Consider the following 20,571-nt stretch of genomic DNA (forward strand, 5'->3'; position numbering starts at 1 on the left):
TGTAATTTTGAAGGTACGCGGGGCATGTGATGTTATCAACTATAAAGCTCCACTCCACATTTAATTCTAAATACCTACTACTTGCAAAAACCATTTATTCAACAATAAAGATAATGTTTCTTTGCAGCACAAAGATTGTCTTGACTTTGAAGAATACCTGAATTGCTTCACATTGGAATTTGAAGTTTCACCATCAAATTGTTTCAGATCATCGGCCTACGTGAGTGCAAGTTATACTATGGCACGGACCGTGGTAATAAGTAGGCACAAGAGAATTATTAGAATATGGCAAATATGAGTAAATTCTTCCATTCTATCCATGCTGGCTTTTGCAGGCTACCTGAGACATGAAACATAAGTTGTGTTCTACTAGGGCACCTATGTTTCAAGATTAATTCCTCCCCAAAACATACAAATAACCAACAAAAATAACTGTTGTTTTCAATTCTTTTACATTTAAACTAGATTGACCACCTTTTCAAAATAAAACAGCCTACCTATTTTCTCAAATGGAAAGAAATCCAGTATTCACCGGCCTGATATCATTTTAATGCTGTGTGGGGAAACCCCATGTCAGACCACAAATGAAAGGCACATATGCTGAATTTAGTCAGCAGAACAAAGGTGGATTCCGTGAATCTTGCCAAGATTTCTTTATTTTATTTTTTCTCTTGCTTTATGGTTAACTCGCCCCGTTTCAGTACACAGTAACGACAGATGATGACTGCTGCTGTCTTGGTGTTTATATTTGTTTGTGTTTTGTTCTAAAACTACTCTACTGGATACCTGTAGAATGTTCGTGTATCTCTGGTAATTAGGAATGGAGGCAGTCAGAAAGATTTGAGCAGGCCCAGCTTGACTTCTGTCTGTGTGTGTGTGTGTGTGTGTGTGTGTGTGTGTGTGTGTGTGTGTCCTGGAGCCAGAGAAGGCCCCAGACAGAGCCAGTTTTGTCCCATTCAAAGGGATTTCATTGGCTCACTGTTCCAGAACTCTGTCATATGGAGAACATCTACAGCACAATGGCAATCCCTCTTCTACGTAGATATACTTTTTTTCTTCATTTTTCTTTCTGTCTCCAATACTATACATTACTGCAGTGTGTTGTAAACCAGCAGCAGGGAAGCCCAGTGAAAAAAAGTGTAGAGAAGAAATCCAAGTTTTAGCTAAAGCAGTCCACAGAGAGCCCACATCTCATAGCTCCCCACACTCGGCCCACAGAGAGCCCACATCTCATAGCTCCCCACACTCGGCCCACAGAGAGCCCACATCTCATAGCTCCCCACACTCGGTCCACAGAGAGCCCACATCTCATAGCTCCCCACACTCGGCCCACAGAGAGCCCACATCTCATAGCTCCCCACACTCGGCCCACAGAGAGCCCACATCTCATAGCTCCCCACACTCGGTCCACAGAGAGCCCACAACTCATAGCTCCCCACACTCGGTCCACAGAGAGCCCACATCTCATAGCTCCCCACACTCGGCCCACAGAGAGCCCACATCTCATAGCTCCCCACACTCGGTCCACAGAGAGCCCACAACTCATAGCTCCCCACACTCGGCCCACAGAGAGCCCACATCTCATAGCTCCCCACACTCGGCCCACATCTCATAGCTCCCCACACTCGGCCCACATCTCATAGCTCCCCACACTCGGCCCACATCTCATAGCTCCCCACACTCGGCCCACATCTCATAGCTCCCCACACTCGGCCCACATCTCATAGCTCCCCACACTCGGCCCACAGAGAGCCCACATCTCATTGCTCCCCACACTCGGCCCACAGAGAGCCCACATCTCATAGCTCCCCACACTCGGCCCACAGAGAGCCCACATCTCATAGCTCCCCACACTCGGCCCACATCTCATAGCTCCCCACACTCGGTCCACAGAGAGCCCACATCTCATAGCTCCCCACACTCGGTCCCCAGAGAGCCCACATCTCATAGCTCCCCACAGAGAGCCCACATCTCATAGCTCCCCACAGGGAGCCCATGTCTCATAGCTCCCCACAGGGAGCCCATGTCTCATAGCTCCCCACACTCGGCCCACAAACAACCAGATGTAATGAGACACAACCATATGCTAAGACTAATAACAGACAAAGCATCTAAAAACTAGGCTACTCCATAGCCGTCATAGGACTTTGTCTAAGACTGCTGAGGGCCATAAACAACAACCTCTAGAGGAAAACTATTGTGAACCACAAATAAAAACGTAGATGTGATTTATGGAAGATGATTAACAAATCCTGGAAGGCCAAGCTATGTACAGTATAACAAAACCTAGACAACATAACACACCACCTAACAAGGAATAAAAAGCTACATTAAAACAGTCCCTAGGTTATGCATCTGGTTTAATAAGAGCTGATGTTATGTTCAGTGTTTGGGTGACGACTGCCAAGATGAACCAAGTAGCTGCCGTAAGTGCTGTAGATGGATCAATAAGGCTCTTCCCTGTGGACTCAGTATTGAGAATATTGAGGTGCAATTAGGGGACATAAACTGTATATCCCTTTCTACACAGTGGCTGCGTTTACACAGGCAGCCACGTTCTTATATTTTGCCAAATTATTGGCAAAACATCTGATCTGATTGGTCAAAAGACCAATTAGTGGCTAAATAATCATCTGCCTGTGTAAATGCATCTAGACAGTCTGTACTGAGAGTGGAAACAGAGAGCAGCACAACAAAGACTGTCCCGAAAACTGTAACTGACAACTTCCTAGGGCTGCAGGTAGCCAAGCGGTTAGAGCTTTGGGCCAATAGCTGAAAAGTTGCTGGTTCAAATACCCGAGCCGACAAGGTGAAAAGTCTGTCAATGTTCCCTTGAGCAAGCCACTTAACCCTAATTTGCTCCAGGGGCGGCATATTTACAGTTGAAGTCGGAAGTTTACATACACCTTAGCCAAATACATTTAAACTCAGTTTTTCACAATTCCTGACATTTAATCCTAGTAAAAATTCCAAATCTTAGGTCAGTTAGGATCACCGCTTTATTTTAAGAATGTAAAATGTCAGAATAATAGAAATAATTATTTATTTCAGCTTTTATTTCTGTCATCACATTCCCAGTGGGTCAGAAGTTTACATACTACACTCAATTAATTTTTGGTAGCATTGCCTTTACATTGTTTAACTTGGGTCAAACGTTTTAGGTAGCCTTCCACAAGCTTCCCACAATAAGTTGGGTGAATTCTGGCCCATTCCTCCTGACAGAGCTGGTGTAACTGAGTCAGGTTTGTAGGCCTCCTTGCTCACACACGCTTTTTCAGTTCTACCCACACATTTTCTATAGGATTGAGGTCAGTGCTTTATGATGGCCACTCCAATACCTTAACTTTGTTGTCCATAAGCCATTTTGCCACAACTTTGGAAATATGCTTGGGGTCATTGTCCATTTGGAAGACCCATTTGCTTTAACTTTAACTTCCTGACTGATGTCTTGAGATGTTGCACTCGTTTTACTGTGGATATTGATAGTTTTGTACCCGTTTCCTCCAGCAACTTCACAAGGTCCTTTGCTGGTGTTCTGGGATTGATTTGCACTTTTCTCACCAAAGTACGTTCATCTCTAGGAGACAGAATGCGTCTCCTTCCTGAGCGGAATGACGGCTGAGTGGTCCCATAGTGTTTATACTTGCGTACTATTGTTTGTACAGATGAACGTGGTACCTTCAGGCGTTTGGAAATTGCTCCCAAGGATGAACCAAACTTGTTGAGGTCTACAATTTTTTTTCTGAGGTCTTGGCTGATTTCTTTTGATTTTCCCATGATGTCAAACAAAGAGGCACTGAGTTTGAAGGTAGGCCTTGAAATACATCCACAGGTACACCTCCAATTGACTCAAATGATGTCATTTAACCTATCAGAAGCTCCTAAAGCCATGACATCATTTTCTGGAATTTTCCAAGCTCTTTAAATGCACAGTCAACTTAGTGTATGTAAACTTCTGACCCACTGGAATTGTGATACAGTGAATAACAAGTGAAATAATCTGTCTGTAAATAATTGTAGGGAAAATGGCTTGTGTTATGCACAAAGTAGATGTCCTAACCGACTTGCCAAAAATATAGTTTGTTAACAAGAAATTTGTGGAGTGGTTGAAAAACAAGTTTTAATGACTCCAACCTAAGTGTACGTAAACTTCCGACTTCAACTGTATATGGCTGACCCTGTAAACCAGCACAGGTCACTGCATATATATATATTTTTTTATTTTCTTACTATGACAAAGTACATCTCTTAAGTACAGTGTACAATCCTGTAAGCTGTCAATGAAGCACATGAACAATCTGCACTCGATACTAATACTGTCAGCTTGTTGAATAATTGGGTGAAGTCTAAAATAAACCTACAACAAAACCTTGCTGTGATAAGCTTCTTATCCGAAAAAGGACTCCACTGTTTAGTATCAGGAGGAATCTGAATGCAAATATCTGAGCGGTGAGTGAGGAGGAAAGGTCAGGATTCAAATGACAGAGAGCACGCTGGCCTTTGTCACTATTACTCAGTCACATTGATTCATACAGCAATATCTGACACCATCTGTTTTGTAATGGTGATTCTGCCATTCCGTTGTACAAGTTAAGAGCTTTAAATAGTTGTCACAAGACCTAACTAACACTGGATTGAGCAGACCAATAATGCAGTAATATAATTCTGGTACTGTGATGTCACAAGCAATTATTTTCCTAATGTACTGAGGTATTTGAAGCTTGTCTACAGGTGTGTGTACAACATGCAACAGAGGTCCTATTCCATGCACAACAAAATAAACAGCATAAAGATAACATAACACATAAATAACAAGCGGGGAGGAGAGGGCACAGGAGAGTGAGGCTTCTGCCTTATCTGATGGATCATGCAAACTATTCATAGGTTAAACGAAGCATGGCATTAGCTATACAATAGTTTCAAAGTGGTGCTGGGGAAGTGCGTTTTAAAACTGTGTAGCTGAATTTGTGAAGGCATGAACAAAATGAGAGCAGGGATGGGGTCAATTCCATTTCAATTCCAGTCAATTCAGGAAGTACACTGATATTCCAATTCTGTTCAATGCTTTTCAATTTGGAAAATGTTAAATTGGAATTGGGTTTACTTCCTGAATTAAATGGAATTGACCCCAACCCTGCAAGAGAGTAAAGTAATAATAAATGACTGTGGTGTTAAAAGCATGGGTAATAACTGTAAGTCTGATTATCATGGCTGGTTTATGAGGGTAAATACTTTTGCAACCCTTCTGGCACATAATGCAAAAGGTTTTTTGCAACAGAATCTGGCAACTGTTAGAAGAATACTGCCAAACATTTTCCTGGATCAAAATAACCAGAACATTTGAAATAGATGAGGCGGCACATCATACAGCATTTGGACCATGCCATTATCTTTTCCTCCCTCCCCCAGAGGTGTTGGCTGAATACTCACCATGGGTTTTTTCCATAAAGATGACTTTGGAGTCAGAGCTGAAGTTCTGTCCAGTCAAGATCATCTGCTGACCTCCCAGGACAGAGCAGCTTTCCATGTCTTGTTTCTCCACCATTGGTAGCTCATGGGCCGACCGCTGGGCTGTGGGATGGAAGAGAGAACATGACGTTACACATTCTGTGGTACTGACAGGTCATGTTGGCGTAGTGGGTAGAGAACTGGCCGCTGGGCTGCAGGACAGCAGACGGAGCATGGTATTATTATGACTTGACATTACACACTCTGTGGTAGGTCAGTTTGATCTCAGGTTGATATTTGCTTTGAACTCAAGGTAATTGTTGACAGATTTCAATGAATGATGCTTGTACCGACACATTTCAAAACCATACTTCCTCATTGTGTATTTCAAATATTAGATTTGTGTAAACATTAATATAGGCCAATGACTTGGTACAGTGCAGTACATTTAGTGCAGTGGGAGGATATGAATGAAGGTTGTAATGTAAATTGCGGCTACACGCTAGAGGCCTGGACACACAGAGCACATCATGGAAGTGGGACTCTGTCTAGTGGAAACAAATGACAGTGTGCAGTAACCTACAGTACAGAAAGGGGCAGAGGGGAGGAGGAAGAAGGAATATGGAGGATGGACCTCTCCAACACTATCATCATTACGCAATGGAGCGCATGTTGGCATATGTTCAACAAACCCTGTGACCTGTATGTGAAGTAGACAATGAACGGCTACTGTAGTGTATTCTCTCCTGGAACGGTAGGTTTCCTGGACTGATAGCTTAATCAGGAAGCTACGGCCACAGAGACAGCCATAGAAATAGAATAGAGGCAGCCATAGAAATATAATTACTAGAATGGGAAAAGCTCCTCAGACTATGGCAATTCAACTGGAACACTCATGGGTACATTCAATATGGTTACCTGTGCATAAACCCATCAACTTGAATGGGAATTTTGGATCTAGTCATTCTTTTTGTAATATTTATTTAACCAAGAAAGTCAGCTAAGAACAAATTCTTATTTACAATGACAGCCTATCCTGGTCAAATCCGGACGACACTGGGCCAATTGTGAGCCGCCCTATGGGACTCCCAATCACAGCCAGATGTGATACAGCCTTGATTCGAACCAGGGACTTTAGTGACACCTCTTGCACTGAGATGCAGTGCCTTAGACTGCTGCGCCACTCTCGGGCCCCATAGGGAGGCATCCAGGGTTGGGGAACCATTACGTTACAGCATTAAATGACTCAGCACTTCTCTTGCTATCTATAGTGACTGACCTTATTCCTTTGGATCAACTGTCAGCAGTCTGAAGTTGATTCATGCCAGGTAGCATGCTTGAGTTACAAAGGGACCAAATTAATCACTTGTAATGAATGAGAAGGGCAGTTGCCCTCGCTTTAGCTGTTTCATGTTTACTTCTAGAGTAGTCTGTGTGGCAATTAAAATTTGAAAACATTTAGTACACATGAACGGTGTAGTTACTTCCTCAAGCTTATTGTCATCGTCCTGCCTTAATTACTGAAATTCTGAGGCTGTGAGTACACTGAGGATGATACCTGGAGGCTAGTCTCTTCATCCACATCACCGACGGACAGTTTTGCTTGCTTATCGGCCATTTTGACAGATATGCTGGGGGTGTTATAGTACGATTGTGCAAATACAACTTTGCACCTGATTTTTGGGGGGGTTCGGTGATGCCAGCACTACATAATCATAAAAACACACACACACTTTTGAGGGTTGAGAGAACCAAATCAAATTTGTCACATGCGCCAAATTGTCACATGCGCCAAATACAACAAGGTGATACCTAGTCAGTTGAACAAATGAATGCGTTCAACCAAAATGTGTTTTCTGCATTTAACCCAACCCCTCTGAATCAGACCGCTGCTGGTGCTTCCTTAATCAACATCATAAGGCACCCAGGGAGCAGTTTTTGGGGGTTAACTGCCTTGACTGCTCAGGGATTCGAACCAGCAACCTTTCAGTTAATGGCCCAAATCGCTTAACTACCCAACGCTCCTAACCACTATGCTACCTGCCACCCAAAAGGTTTAGACATTAATGTGAAATGCCTACTTATACAAGCCCTTTCCCAACAATGCAGAGTTCAAAAGTAAGAAAAATTGGTAAAAAATAAAAATTAATAGTAACAACAAAACAGTAATGAGGCTATATACCGGTACCGATTCCCACGGGGGGCCAGCACAGAAAAAAAAAAAAAAAATGTATGAAATGTATGCATTCACTACTGTAAGTTGCTCTGGATAAGAGCGTCTGCTAAATGACGTAAATGTAGATAATAAAGAGAGTAGCAGCTGTGTGTGTGTGTGTGTGTGTGTGTGTGTGTGTGTGTGTATAGAGTCCCTTGAGTGTGCATAGAGTCAGTGCAAATAAAAAGGCTGTCAAGCCTAATCATAAGAGGCTTTGTGAGCCTGGACCATCAGTACTACTCCCAGCTCATTTAAATATAGTCCCGCTTACTATGTGTGTTACCTCTGGTTAATGTCAGTCCAATGAAAACAGGCAAGAAGAAACATAACTGGAAATATACTGCACTGTGTAAAATCAACATACATGCACATGCTAAACCAACCTTTAGGACACATCTATAGAAGGCATAGACAGAATTATACATAAAATCATACAATCATAGGTTTATGACACATAGAATGACATGGCCCTTCTCTGGACACTGTGTTAACTAACCTCCAAATGAGCTTCAATGCCATACAACACTCCTTCCGTGTCCTCCAACTGCTCTTAAACGCTAGTAAAACCAAATGCATGCTTTTCAACCGTTCGCTGCCCGCACCCGGCCGCCCGACTAGCATCACTACTCTGGACGGTTCTGACCTAGCATATGTGGACAACTACAAATACCTAGGTGTCTGGCTAGACTGTAAACTCTCCTTCCAGACTCATATTACAAATCTCCAATCCAAAATCAAATCTAGAATTGGATTTCTATTTCACAAGAAAGCCTCCTTCACTCACGCCGCCAAACTTACCCTAGTAAAACTGACTATCCTACCGATCCTCAACTTCAGCGATGTCATCTACAAAATAGCTTCCAATACTCTACTCAGCAAACTGGATGCAGTCTATCACAGTGCCATCCGTTTTGTTACCAAAGCCCCTTATACCACCCACCACTGCGACCTGTATGCTGGAGACTTACATTTCCCTCACTAACCGAGCAGCTAACCGATCACTGCAGCTGTACATAGCCCATCTGTAAATAGCCCACCCAATCTACTTACCTCATTCCAATATTGTTTTTATTTACTTTCTGCTCTTTGGCACATCAGTATTTCTACTTGCACATCATCATCTGCTCATCTATCACTCCAGTGTTAATTTGCTAAATTATAATTACTTCGCTACTATGGCCTATTTATTGCCTTACCTCCTCACGCCATTTGCACACTCTGTATATAGACTTTCTTTTTTTTGTATTGTGTTATTGACTGTACCCTTGTTTATTCCATGTGGAACTCTGTGTTGTTGTTTGTGTTGCACTGCTTTATCTTGGCCAGGTCGCAGTTGTAAATGAGAACTTGTTCTCAACTAGCTTACCTGGTTAAATAAAGGTGAAATAAAAAAATAAAAAATGTGTTGAATTTATAGTACTTACAGCACTCGATTGGATGGGAGGAAACTTGCAGTGAGATGTGTTGCCCATTGGGTTGGGGTATGTGGACACGGAACACTAGACGCACACGAGTGTTCTTCCGTCCGATGTCCGTCTCGCCCTTCCTTAGCTCAATGTCAGCATTCCTGAGCTTCAGGATCCCAGCACAGTCGATTCTGTGAGAAACACACCAATATGAGATCTACAGTAAATCCTGTACCGGTACACAAATGTTGCATTATGATTACAACCGATATGGCTAATTACATCAGACCTGTGTTCAATTAGTTTGTTATTTTTCATTCAAATCCTTGATTGAGCTTGCCTGGCACAATGGAACCAATAGAATAGTTTTATCAGTGCAAATCCATCATGCCCATCTTGTGGCACTGGAGACAGGCTGAGTAAAAATGCTCAAAAAGATTAGAAGAAAACAAATACTATTTGAACCCAGTTCTGCAAAGGACACTGCTCTGTACGGGTGGTGTATGGCATGTGTCACTACTCTAGCTACTCTCACATAGCTTTCATGTTGTTCTTGGGCTCCAGAGGGATCTCCAGGACTTTGGTGGAGTTGATGATCTTCTCGTAGCTGGTGGTGGTGACCGTCTTGCCCGTGATGCGGTGGACCTGGTAGAAGGCGTGAGGCTTCAGGATCCTGTCGTCTGCAGTCCCGATGAAGATCTGAAGGCCTAGGGGCTCCTTACCCCTGTAGCCATGCAACTGGAAGAAACACCAGAGGAAACTCCAATAAAACAAAGACAAGATGTTCACACTTTTTATAATGTGTCATTTTAAAATGTAAAGAACATTTCTACTCTACCTGTTCTTTTTCACTCCTTATATACACTGCACAAACACTGTGTTTATTACATAGTTGAATTTATATAATGATTGTTTTTTCTCATTATTTTGCCAATAACTATATGTATTTTTTGCTGCTAACAGTTTAGGCTGAACATAAAGCTTACACCCTGGTAGACACACACACTGCTGGAAACATTAGTATTTTCCAGTCCTCGACATTAGCATTCAGTCGTCTCAATTTACTGTTGAGAGTCAGAATAGTAGAATACACAAGGTGCAATTTCAAAACTTTGTTGCAGCAGTTTGTCTTGATACATGCTGACAGTCCCTCAATTAGCCCATGTCAGTTCAAATAATTTTGATTGGTAAATTCGTCTAAATTAGTCTAGCCAGCTTTCTACACTTGTAGAAATCATGGCCGAATTACCGACCGGCCCCCACTGATTTTGTTAGTCACTCTCACTCAGATATCATATTATGTAAGCAAGACAAAGGAGATGATCGTGGACTATAGGAAAAGGCGGGCCCGAACATGCTCCCATTAACGGCGCGGGTCAAGAGGGGGCTGTAGTGGAGCGGGTCGAGAGTTTCAAGTTCATTGGTGTCCACATCACCAACGAACTATCATGGTCCAAACACACCAAGACAGTCATGAAGAGGGCACAATAAAACCTTTTCCCCCCCAGGAGACTGAAAAGATTTGGCATGGGTCCTCAGATCCTCAAAAGGTTCTACAGCTGCACCATCGAGAGCATCCTGACCGGTTAAATCACCGCCTAGTATGGCAACTGCTCGGCATCTGAACGTAAGGTGCTACAGAGGGTAGTGTGTACGGCCCAGTACATCACTGGGGCCAAGCTTCCTGCCATCCAGAACCTATATAATAGGCGGTGTCAGACGAAAGCCCATAAAATTGTCAGAGATTCCAGTCACCCAAGTTATAGACTGTTTTCTCTGCTACTGCACGGCAAGCAGTACTGGAGCACCAAGTCTAGGACCAAAAGGCTCCTCAACAGCTTCTACCCCCAAGCCATAAGACTGCTGAACAATTAATAAAATCGCCACCGGACTATTTACATTGACCCCCCCTCCCCATTTGTTTTGTACACTGCTTCTACTCGCTGTTTATTATCTATGCATAGTCACTTCACCCCTACCTACATGTACAAATTACCTCAACTAACCTGTACACTGACTCGGTACCGCATGTATATAGCCTCGTTATTGTTATTGTGTTACTTTTTATTATTCTTTTTTACTTCAGTCTATTTGGTCAATATTTTCTTAACTCTTCTTGAACTGCACTCTTGGTTAAGTGCTTGTAAGTAAGCATTTCACGGTAAAGTCTACACTTCTTGTATTCAGCGCATGTGACAAATAAAGTTTGATTTGATATTGACCGGTGATGAAAATGTGATGAATTGCAGGAAATTTGCTATAAAACTTTTTTTTAATAGTTCTACAAAGCAAACATATATGTTTACCTTTTGTTAACAAAATACTTTTTCTGCTAACAGATCCCCCAGTATGTATTAAATTAGAGTTTTAATCCCAGTGCTGAGTTAATGTAAATTGTAAAGGGGTGCGTAACTGGTGGCAGGGAAGTCAGACGCAGGAGAGCAGAACTAGGTAGTAGCCGGAGCAGTTTAATCCAAAAACCAAAGGCATAAAATTTCAACAGAATATCGGTACAAACAACCCGACGCGCACCAGTAAACAAGTGCACAAGCACTTACAACAAACAATCCCACACAAAGACATGGGGGGAACAGAGGGTTAAATACACAACAAATAATGAGGGAAATGGAAACCAGGTGTGAAGGAAAACAAGACAAAACAAATAGAAAATTAAAAAGTGGATCGACGATGGCTAGAAGACCGGTGACGCCGACCGCCGAACGCCGCCCGAACAAGGAGAGGAAACGACTTCGGTGGAAGTCGTGACATAAATCTTATTTGATAAAATATAGAATTTGACCTTTAAATGCTATTCTATGGACTATTGTAGTAATAACACATTCACAAATGGCAAAAATACAGTCAATAAATGTATCATAAGGAATACGGTTTTTAAGTGTTTGTCCTATATCTAGGAGATAAGAAAACTCAGTAAATATTTGTGCTTTTTTTGGACACAAATTTAACCCCTTATTTTTGTTGCCACAGAATTACCTTCATACTTCCATTAGTTTGTTTGGGTTACCTTCAGACAAGTCCTGTGACACTGATGGGGGTCGTAGAGCAAAACAGAGAACACCATCATGTTTGTGAGAGTCTCCCCTTTCCATAGAGTGGTGACAACCATTCGGACACTACAAATGTTTTCGTGAGAAGACCGATTTTCTTTTTGTCATGGTCTGACAAACACCGCTGTAGCTCTGCCACCTTCCACCGCAGATGCAGAAGGCCGACATAGGCGGATATCTCTAGCTTAAACTGACGGAATTGGTATTTTTTTATTATCTTACTTAGATTGATGCATGGGTGCGTTAATAATCTCTTAAGGATTAATGTGTAGCGGCTAATTGTATAGCTAATAGTAAATGAGCTTGAACTTTAAATTCAAAAATAAATTTGACGGCCCCGTCGGAGGATGGTTTCTGTTTATCCTAAAGTAAATGGAATTCAAAAGAGCTACGTAGGAATAACTATGATTCACTGGAATACTTGTTAGATGAGAAAATTAGACTGCCAAAGCCTTAGCTTTACCCCATGAGCCAATGTTCCACGGACACTTTCAAGACAAAAGAAAGAAGGCAAGGTCTACGTTCATTCCAGTACTTCTCAAGTTTCTATACAGTGGAGAGATCTGGTGAATTGGAGGAGGCCACATAGAAAATACATGTTTATAACATGATGTAAAACTCTGTCACGTCCTGACCATAGAAAGCTGTTATTTTCTATGGTAGAGTAGGTCAGGGTGTGACCGGGGGGTTTTGTAGTTTATTTTTTCTATTTTGTTACGTTCTAGTATTGTATTTCTATGTTGGGTTTTGTTTGGGATGATCTCCAATTCGAGGCAGCTGGTCCTCGTTGTCTCTAATTGGAGATCATACTTAAGTAGGGGGTTTTTTCACCTGGGTTTGTGGGAGATTGTTTCTGAGTTAGTACATTTTTCTACTCTGCGTCACGTTTTGTTCGTTCAGTTTATTGTGTATGTATTGCAAAGTTTCACAGTGAAAATAAAATATGGAACGACACAAGCTGCACTTTGGTCCGCTCCTTCCTACGACAACCGTGACAAACTCCTAATCATAAATGTTTATCAAAGTCATTACATAAAATTGTAAATAAGCTGTAGGCCTAGTTGTCGACAATATTGAGCTAAATAAAGTCTGCTTGCAACACCACTAAACCCCCTACGTCTCTGTCTCACACACACGCACAAACAGTGTCAAGCTCATGACTTTTTAGACAGATACTTTTAGTTGCAAGTTCACGCTTTGTGGTTTTTGCATGCTTCCTTCCAAGGTAGTTGCTGGTCTCTCCACTAATCTGCATCTGTGTGTGTGCGCGCATGTGTGTGTGTGTGTGTGTGTGTGTGTGTGTGTGTGTGTGTGTGTGTGTGTGTGTGTGTGTGTGTGTGTGTGTGTGTGTGTGTATGTATGTATGTATATATATATATATATACATACATATACACACACTGAGTGTACAAAACATTCCTAATACTAAGTTGCACCCCCTTTTGCCCTCAGAACAACCTCAATTCATCGGGGCATTGACTCTACAAGGTGTCGGAAACTATTGAGCATGAAAAAACTAGCAGTGTTGCAGCTCGACACTAAAACTGGTGCACCTACTACCATACCCAGTTCAAAGGCACTTAAATCTTTTGTCTTGCCCATTCACCTTCTAAATGGCACACACAGAATGCTATATTATTGGATGTAATGTATTTGTATTTTGTATTGTTTTAGTGAGTATGTGTATTGTGGCCTTGTAATTGTCCTTAGCTGCCTGGGAACTACAGTGCAAATTAGCTTTTGGCTAACCCCGGCACATTTACATGAATTTTGCATTATTGTAATATTGACGTTGATTTATGTGCATTGTCCCCTATAAATCAGTAAATACACAATCCATGTCTCAAGGCTTAAACAAGCTTATTTAACCTGTCTCCTCCCTTTCATCTACACCAGGTATTCCTAAACTGGGGTACGCGTAACGCCGTCAGGGGTACGCCAAATAAAAATGTGATTCACATGAAAAGAAATATAGAATTTTGAATTTCTTCACATTTTCAAACAGTCCATTTATATTTACAAATGGGGCTATAGATTTGTGTGAGATTTTTTTCTCGCCTGAGTAGCCTTGTTTCACTGCCAAAAATAAAATTGAACCATCTAGTGTTCAGCGAAATAACAACACAATGTTAAATACAGGTAAACACAATGTCAAATACAGGTAGCCTAGACAAATAATTAACATCCAATCACATTAACCATTACTCTCCGTGGGAAACCTTCACTCTTGCGCAGACATTGAGAAACATGACAATTTCAAAAGATAAGCCACGGGAGTGTTTTGAACGAGAATAAAGAACTTTCGAGAAGTAAGACATGTATTAAAGCAACAGATACCATTAATAAGAAGGGGCTAGAAGCATCTTATATGGTGAGCTACCGAGTGGCTAGGAAAGGCAAGCCCCATACTATTGTGGAGGACTTTACTCTTCTTGCTGCCGCAGATATGGCTGGGACAATGCTGGGGGAAAAGGCAAAAAAAAAATTATACAGACAATGACTCCATCAAACAACACTGCTTCACGACGCATCAGTGACATGGCAGGAGATGTTTTGAAACAATTACTGCTTCGCATACAAGCCAGTGAATTCTATGCATTACAGCTGGATGAGTCAGACTTGGCGGGCCTGGCAAGGCTCCTGGTATATGTCTGTTATGTTTATGGGGGGTCAATTAAAGAAGACATCCTCTTTTGCAAACCACTGGAAACCAGGAGAGAATATTTTTTAAGTACTGGACAGCTTTGTGACATCAAATGGACTTTGGTGGCCAAGATGTGTTGGTATGGTTAACTTTGTTAAAGCAAGGCCCCTGAACTCTCGTGTATTTTCTGCATTATGCAATGATATGGGCAGTGACCATGTAACACTTAACACATACAGGAGTTCACTGGTTATCAAGGGGCAAAGTATTGACACGTTTTTTGGAATTGAGAGACGAGCTTAAAGTTTTCTTTACTGACCATAATTTTCACTTGTCTGACCGCTTGCATGATGACGAGTTTCTCACAAGACTATCTGGATGATGTTTTTTCCTCGCCTGAATGATCTGAATCTAGGATACATGGACTCTCCACAACTACATTCAATGTGCGGGACAAAATTAAGGCTATGATGAAGAAGTTGGAGCTCTTTTCTTTCTGTATTAACCAGGACAACACACAGGTCTTTCCATCATTCTGTGATTTGTGTACAAATGAGCTCAAGCTTACGGACAATGTCAAACGTGATATAGCGAAGCACCTGAGTGAGCAATTACGCAGGTAGTTTCCCGAAACGGATGACACAAACAACTGGATTCGTTATCCCTTTCATGCCCTGCCTCCAGTCCACTTATCGATATCTGAACAAGAGAGCCTCATCTAAATTGCAACAAGCGGTTCTGTGAAAATTTTATTTAATCATAAGCCACAGCCAGATTTCCGAATAGGGCTGCGCTCAGAGTTTCTTGCCTTGGCAAATCGCGCTGTTAAGACACTGATGCCCTTTGCAGCAACATACCTATGTGAGAGTGGATTCTCGGTCCTCAATAGCATGAAAACTAAATACAGGCACAGACTGTGTATGGAAAATGATTTAAGACAGACTCTCCAATACAACCAACAATGCAGAGTTATGTGCATCCTTTCAAGCCCACCATCCTCATTAACCTGTGGAGAGTTATTCACAATTTTTGATGAACAAATAAGGTTTTACATGTAAGATGGCTAAATAAAGAGAAAAATGATTGATTATTATGATTATTATGATTATTAGTGCCCTGGTCCTATAAGAGCTCTTTGTCACTTCCCACGAGCCGGGTTGTGATAAAAACCTCACACTCATTCTTATGTTTAATAAATGTATCGTATAGTGTGTGTGGCAGGCTTACAATGACGGCAAAAAGCAACATTTGAGACTAGCACCAGGGTCAGCGCAGAGGGGGTACGCAGCTGGAGGTTAAATATTTGAATGGGTACGGGACTATAAAAAGTTTGTGAACCACTGATCTACACTGATTGAAGTGGATTTAACAAGTGACATCATTAAGGGATCATAGCTTTCACATGGATTGGTGGCCCCTTCACACACTGGTCTCATGACAGTGTTTCAGGAGACAGGAGTGATGAGATTTTAGTCAGGCATACTCATATGAAAAAAATGAAAAGCAAAAATGTAACGTTTTGTTACCTTTTGACACAATTTATACATGCTGTATAGAGTTAGCAGCACTTCTTTACATGTTCAATGTAAGCTGAACTTAAAGCACAACTGGCAAGAAACAACTTCCCTGAGAGAAAATGGCCTATGTGGTATCGATATTTGTTCAGAAAGTTATTTGAGTGTCAAAATTGACTACAAAGTGTAACTAGGATAATTTTGGTCAGTCAGTCTCGTTCAAAACTGAGTTTTGTAAACGAGTTCATCATGACTTGAGTTTGGTTTTGATTTCAACAATGCTCACTTGCCCACTAACACGGGATACACATCTGCAGCGATTGCACTCTATCCAATCCTACAGCAGAACACACAGACAGTGAGACAGACTGCCCAGCAGCGCAGCGGATCAGACTTTATTAACAGCTTTATTCTAAAATGGATTAAATATTTTTTTCCCTCATCAATCTACAAACAATACCCCATAATAACAAAGTGAAGACAGGTTTTTAGAAAAGTTTGCAAATTTTTGCAATTGACATTTACATAAGTGTTCAGACCCTTTGCTATGAGACTCGAAATTGAGCTCAGGTGCATCCTGTTTCCATTGATCATCCTTGAGATGTTTCTATAACTTGGAGTCCACCTGTGTTAAATTCAATTGATTGGACATGATTGGGAAAGGCACACACCTGTCTATATAAGGTGCTACAGATGACAATGCATGTCAGAGCAAAAAGCAAGCCATGAGGTTCATGGAATTGTCAGTAGAGCGCCAAGACAGGATTGTATTGAGGCACAGATCTGGGGCAGGGTACCAAAACATTTCTGCAGCATTGAAAGTCCCCAAGAACATAGTGACCTCCATAATTCTTAAATGAAAGAAGTTTGGAACCACCAAGACTCTTCCTACAGCTGGCTGCCTGGCCAAACAGAGCAATCGGGGAAAAGGACCTTGGTCATGGAGGTGACCAAGAACCCGATGGTCACTCTGACAGAGCTCCAGAGTTCCTCTGTGGAGATGGGAGAACCTTCCAGAAGGACAACCATCTCTGCAGCACTCCACCAATCAGGCCTTTATGGTAGTGGTCAGATGGAAGCCACTCCTCAGTAAAAGGAACATGACAGCTTGGAGTGTGACAAAAGGAACCTAAAGGACTGTCATACCTTGAGAAACAAGATTCTCTGGTCTGATGAAACCAAGATTGAACTCTTGGGCCTGAATGCCAAGTGTCACGTCTGGAGGAAACCTGGCACCAACCCTACGGTGAAGCATGGTGGTGGCAGCATCATGCTGTGGGGATGTTTTTCAGTGACTGGGAGACTAGTTAGGATCGATGGAAAGATTAACGGAGAAAAATACAGAGATCCTAGATGAAAACCTGCTCCAGAGCGCTCGCGACTTCAGACTGGGGCGAAGGTTCACCTTCCAACAGGACAACGACCCTAAGCACACAGCCAATCCTGCGTTGTCTTAGCTTCGGGACAAGTCTCTGAATGTCCTTGAGTGACCCAGCCAGAGCCCGGACATGAACCCGATCAAACATGCCTGGAGAGACCCAAAAATAGCTGTGCAGCAACACTCTCCATCCAACCCGACATAGCTTGAGAGGATCTGCAGAGAAGAATAGGAGAAACTCCCCAAATACAAGTGTGCCAAGCATGTAGCACCATACCCAAGAAGACTCAAGGCTGTAATGCTGCCAAAGTACTGAGTAAAGGGTCTGAATACTTATGTAAATATGATATTTAATTTTAATAAATTTGCAAACATTTCAAAAAACAGTTTTTGCTATGTCATTATGGGGTATTGTGTGCAGAGTGATTTTAGAATAAGGCAGTAACGTAACAAAATGTGGAAAAAGTCAAGAGGTCTGAATAATTTTCCAAATGCACTGTACCTAAGACAACATATCTCACATTTAACTTGATAAATACTGCATCAGACACCTTAGCTAGATGTAAAATTGTGCTACTAAACCTCCTCTACAAAAACGTCTCAATTAATGACAGATTTATTGAGTTATCTTAGATTCATTCTGACTATTTTGAGGAAGTGATACTGGCTTTGTTCCTATGGTGTCTCATGGGGGACAAACATCAGTAACTGACACCAAACTACACCCCAAGACAAATATATTGTTTTCTTAGTGAGCAACAGAAAAATACATGTGGAATCAGTGCGTTCAGACGCTCTTTAATAGAAGACATTTCCACATGTTGACGGTCGTCTGTATATTTTAAGCACGGCCTATAATTTTCAGTTCATATTTTAACGTTTCCACGGCAACGTAATGAAAGCTTCCTTGCGGTTGTTGACTGTCAGAACCTGGCCGAGCGGAAATTAAGCATTTCTCACTTTCTATTTTCTGTCTCTCACGGTCAGTGAGTTGTGCCTGGTGTCATCCAATCATGTGGCTGGCTAGGCACGTCCAAACTCCCTCCCAGTCCCAGACTGAACTCTCTTCACTTTACTTTTCCCAGTCCCCCTTGTTCTGACTCACTCACTGCAACCATGGCAACCGGCTTCTCAAATGGCCTGTTTAGTATTTGCAGCAGTAGACTATTTTACTCACTGTGTCAGACTCAGCTACCTTTGTTCAACACCACGTATTCATGTCACTTTATGACCAAAATGTTCTTATTTACACTTTGTAGTAAATGTGATACTAGAATAAATGTTTCTGAACAATATCGATGCCACAAAGGCCATTTTCTCTTCAGTTGCACTTTAAGTTCAGCTTACATTTCTGTTTTTCATATGAGAACGCCTGACTAAAAGTTCACTACTCCTGTCTCCTGAGACCACTGTCATGAGACCATTGTGTAAAGGGGTCACCAAGGACCAAATAAACAGAAACCTGCTTGTGGTTCAAAACATGTGGCTGTGAGGGGTACCGCAGTGCTGTGTTTTTTAGCAAGAAGTCAAATCTTTTCATGATACTTGGTGTGAAATAATTCACAACACAAAATACACTGACTGTACAAAATATTAACAACACCTGCTCTTTCCATGACATAGACTGACCAGGTGAATCAAGGTGAAAGCTATGATCCCTTATTGATGTCACTTGTTAAATCCACTTCAAATCAGTGTAGATGAAAGTGAGGGGCCAGGTTAATGAAGGATTTGTAAACCTTGAGACAATTGAGACATGGATTGTCTATGTGTGCCATTCAGAGGGTGAATGGGCAAGACAAAAGATTTAAGTGCCTTTGAATGGGGTATGGTAGTAGGTGCCAGGTGCACCAGTTTGAGTGTTTAAAGAACTGTAATGCTGCTGGGTTTTTCACACTCAACAGTTTCCTGTGTGTATCAAGAATGGTTCACCACTTGACAACGGTGGGAAGCATTGGAGTCAACATGGGTCAGCATCTCTGTGGAACGTCTAGAAAGGTTTTACTGTAGTAAGTATGGGAGTTGGTGGGAGGATACAGTAGCTGCCATGTATAAGATATCAGTGCAAGATATAACTAATTTCAGTGAGTGTGGCAGGCTGCTAGGAAGAAAAGAGAGGAGTGAGAGATAGAGGGAGAGATAGAGGGAGAGATAGAGAGAGAAAAGATGAGGTAAAGGATGACAGATAGAACGTACACGGTAACACACAGTAGTCATTTTCATAAGCCAGGCCCTGGGGCAGTAGTACCACATGCTGTAATGATGACTAGGAAATACCATTACACGCAACAGGCCTTCCTATTCAGACTGTCCTACATTAAAATGGGCTACCTAGAACCATACAGGGTCCTTCGCCTGTCCCTCTTTGGTTCTAGGATATGTTTTAACTTTTTGCTGCAAGGTACTGTAGATTCCTTTCACCAAATGGTTCCTAAAGGGTTCTTGATGGTTCTTCATTGGGTGAAAACGTTCTACATGGAACCAAAAAAGGTTCCCAAAAGCACCTCCTTTTCTAAGAGTGATACAGAGCCAGCAGCGTACCTGGACGACAGGATGACCTCCAGTGGGGGCTTTGACCGCTCCCCTGCTCCCCTCTGTCTCATAGTGGGCTCGGTGATGAGGCTTGGGCTGCACGTCAACATGGAGCTCATACTGGTCTGTATGGCTGGGGACAGGCCATTCCAGAGGGGGCAGAGAAGAAAGTGGGATGCTACAGGAAATAAGAGATGGAAAAAGGGTTAATTGTCTGTGATTAGGCTTCCTAAAGTGTGGCTCCTAATGTAGTCATATAACTGATACAATGTAATAGACACTAAATCTGATTCATAATATGGGTGTGTCCCTGGTTAGGCAGAAAGTATTCCAGTACTAGCCTACTAACTGCACCCTTTACCTATA

The 20,571-nt window shown here is 42.0% G+C and overlaps 1 protein-coding gene across 4 annotated transcripts in view; it reads right to left on the reverse strand.

The window, feature by feature from the left end:
- The window catches only part of LOC115165591 (nuclear factor of activated T-cells, cytoplasmic 2), a 56,128-nt gene that overhangs the window by 28,045 nt on the left and 7,512 nt on the right, over positions 1 to 20,571 (reverse strand). For all 4 annotated transcript variants that reach the window (XM_029718799.1, XM_029718800.1, XM_029718798.1 and 1 more), the window contains exons 3-6: positions 20,215 to 20,383; positions 9,605 to 9,807; positions 9,088 to 9,260; positions 5,431 to 5,571 (exon numbers count right to left, since the gene is read on the reverse strand). In XM_029718799.1, coding sequence (XP_029574659.1) covers positions 5,431 to 5,571; positions 9,088 to 9,260; positions 9,605 to 9,807; positions 20,215 to 20,383 — 686 coding nt within the window. The remainder of the gene's footprint in view (positions 1 to 5,430; positions 5,572 to 9,087; positions 9,261 to 9,604; positions 9,808 to 20,214; positions 20,384 to 20,571) is intronic.

Source organism: Salmo trutta, chromosome 28 (genome assembly GCF_901001165.1).
Source record: "Salmo trutta chromosome 28, fSalTru1.1, whole genome shotgun sequence".
In the NCBI taxonomy this organism is placed as follows: Eukaryota; Metazoa; Chordata; class Actinopteri; order Salmoniformes; family Salmonidae; genus Salmo; species Salmo trutta.